A 1362-nucleotide genomic window follows, 5' to 3' on the forward strand; every position below is an offset into this window, starting at 1 on the left:
GCCCCCGCCCCAGCTCTATGGCCGGGAGCTGCTGGAAGAGAAGCAGCAGGTGGTGAGCCACTCGCTGGAGGCCATCGAGCTGGGGCTGGGCGAGGCCCAGGTAGGTATGAGGGGCTCACTGTCTGCAGGGGCATGGCTCAGGCCTGGGGGGTCGCCCAGGGGTGAGGGGCCAGGTGTGCTGGGGAGTGGTCTGGGCAAAGGGGGATCTAGGGGCACCTGGCCCGGGACAGGGAGCCTCTAGTCCTGAGATGGGATCCCTAGCCTGCAGTTGTTGGGGGGGTTCCTTCTGTGTGGCAGAGACTCCTGAACCAGGTGGGGTCCTTCCATAGAAGGGTGGGTCCTGGGCAGACTTGGGGGTTGCCCAGGTGGGATATGACATGTCCCTGTGTGTGATCTGTGTGTCTGGGTGAAATGGGAGGGAGGGGTCCCCCCGGCAGGATCGAGGTGTGGCCCCGGGACTCGCCGAGCATCCCTGGAGCCACATCAGAGGGCTGCCTGTAATCTGGGCACCCTGGGGAGAAGGGGGTGCTCTGGCTCGATTTGAGGCCCTGGGCTGGGTCAGGGCCATCTGGCAGGGTGGGGGGCAGGCCTCCGACTTGCCGCCCCCCCACCCCTGGCAGGTGCTGCTGGCGCTGTCGGCACATGTGGGCGCGCTGGAGGCGGAGAAGCAGCGCCTGCGAGCGCAGGCCCGGCGGCTGGCCCAGGAGAACGCATGGCTGCGGGAGGAGCTGGAGGAGACGCAGCGGCGGCTGCGGGCCAGCGAGGAGGCCGTGGCCCAGCTGGAGGAGGAGAAGAGCCACCTGGAGTTCCTGGGGCAGCTACGGCAGTACGACCCGCCCGCGGAGAGCCAGGTGCGGCCCAGCTGGCGAGACGGGGGCCCCCCAAAGGACCCCCTGACCCTCTGCAGAACCCCCACCTTCAAAGGTTCCCTGGAACCTCTGAAGAACCCGCCACAAATCTCAGACCCACTGGAACTTACTTAGAAGCCCACCCCACGCCCAGATGCCCCACAAAGCCCCAAGATGCTCCCAAGCCCTCAGGAGACCCCTGCCCACCACCTCCCTCAAGCCCTGGGGTTCAGGACCCCCGTCTCGGAATCAGACTCCCAAGCCCCGTGACACCCCACTTTCCTCCTCTGCAGCAGCCCGAGTCCCCCCCTCGCCGGGACAGCCTGGCCTCCCTATTCCCCAGTGAGGAGGAGGAGCGGAGAGGTAGGTGCAGGCTCAGCCAAGGAGGACGGGAGGCCAAGGCTGGGGAGGGGGCATCTGAGTCGCTGGACCCTGAGGTCTCTTGGGAGGATGGGGCAGGCCAGGGCCGGGTGTCAGGAGGGTGAAGCAGGTGGCTATGTGTGTGTGGCGGGGG

The 1362-nt window shown here is 67.5% G+C and overlaps 1 protein-coding gene across 1 annotated transcript in view; it reads left to right on the forward strand.

Moving 5' to 3' along the window:
• KLC3 (kinesin light chain 3) overlaps positions 1–1362 on the forward strand; it is an 8945-nt gene that overhangs the window by 4237 nt on the left and 3346 nt on the right. The window contains exons 3-5 of the mRNA XM_010852595.1: positions 25–100; positions 621–851; positions 1142–1211. Of these exons, the coding sequence (XP_010850897.1) occupies positions 25–100; positions 621–851; positions 1142–1211 (377 nt within the window). The remainder of the gene's footprint in view (positions 1–24; positions 101–620; positions 852–1141; positions 1212–1362) is intronic.

This window comes from Bison bison, unplaced genomic scaffold (genome assembly GCF_000754665.1).
Source record: "Bison bison bison isolate TAMUID 2011002044 unplaced genomic scaffold, Bison_UMD1.0 scf7180017864313, whole genome shotgun sequence".
Taxonomy (NCBI): domain Eukaryota; kingdom Metazoa; phylum Chordata; class Mammalia; order Artiodactyla; family Bovidae; genus Bison; species Bison bison.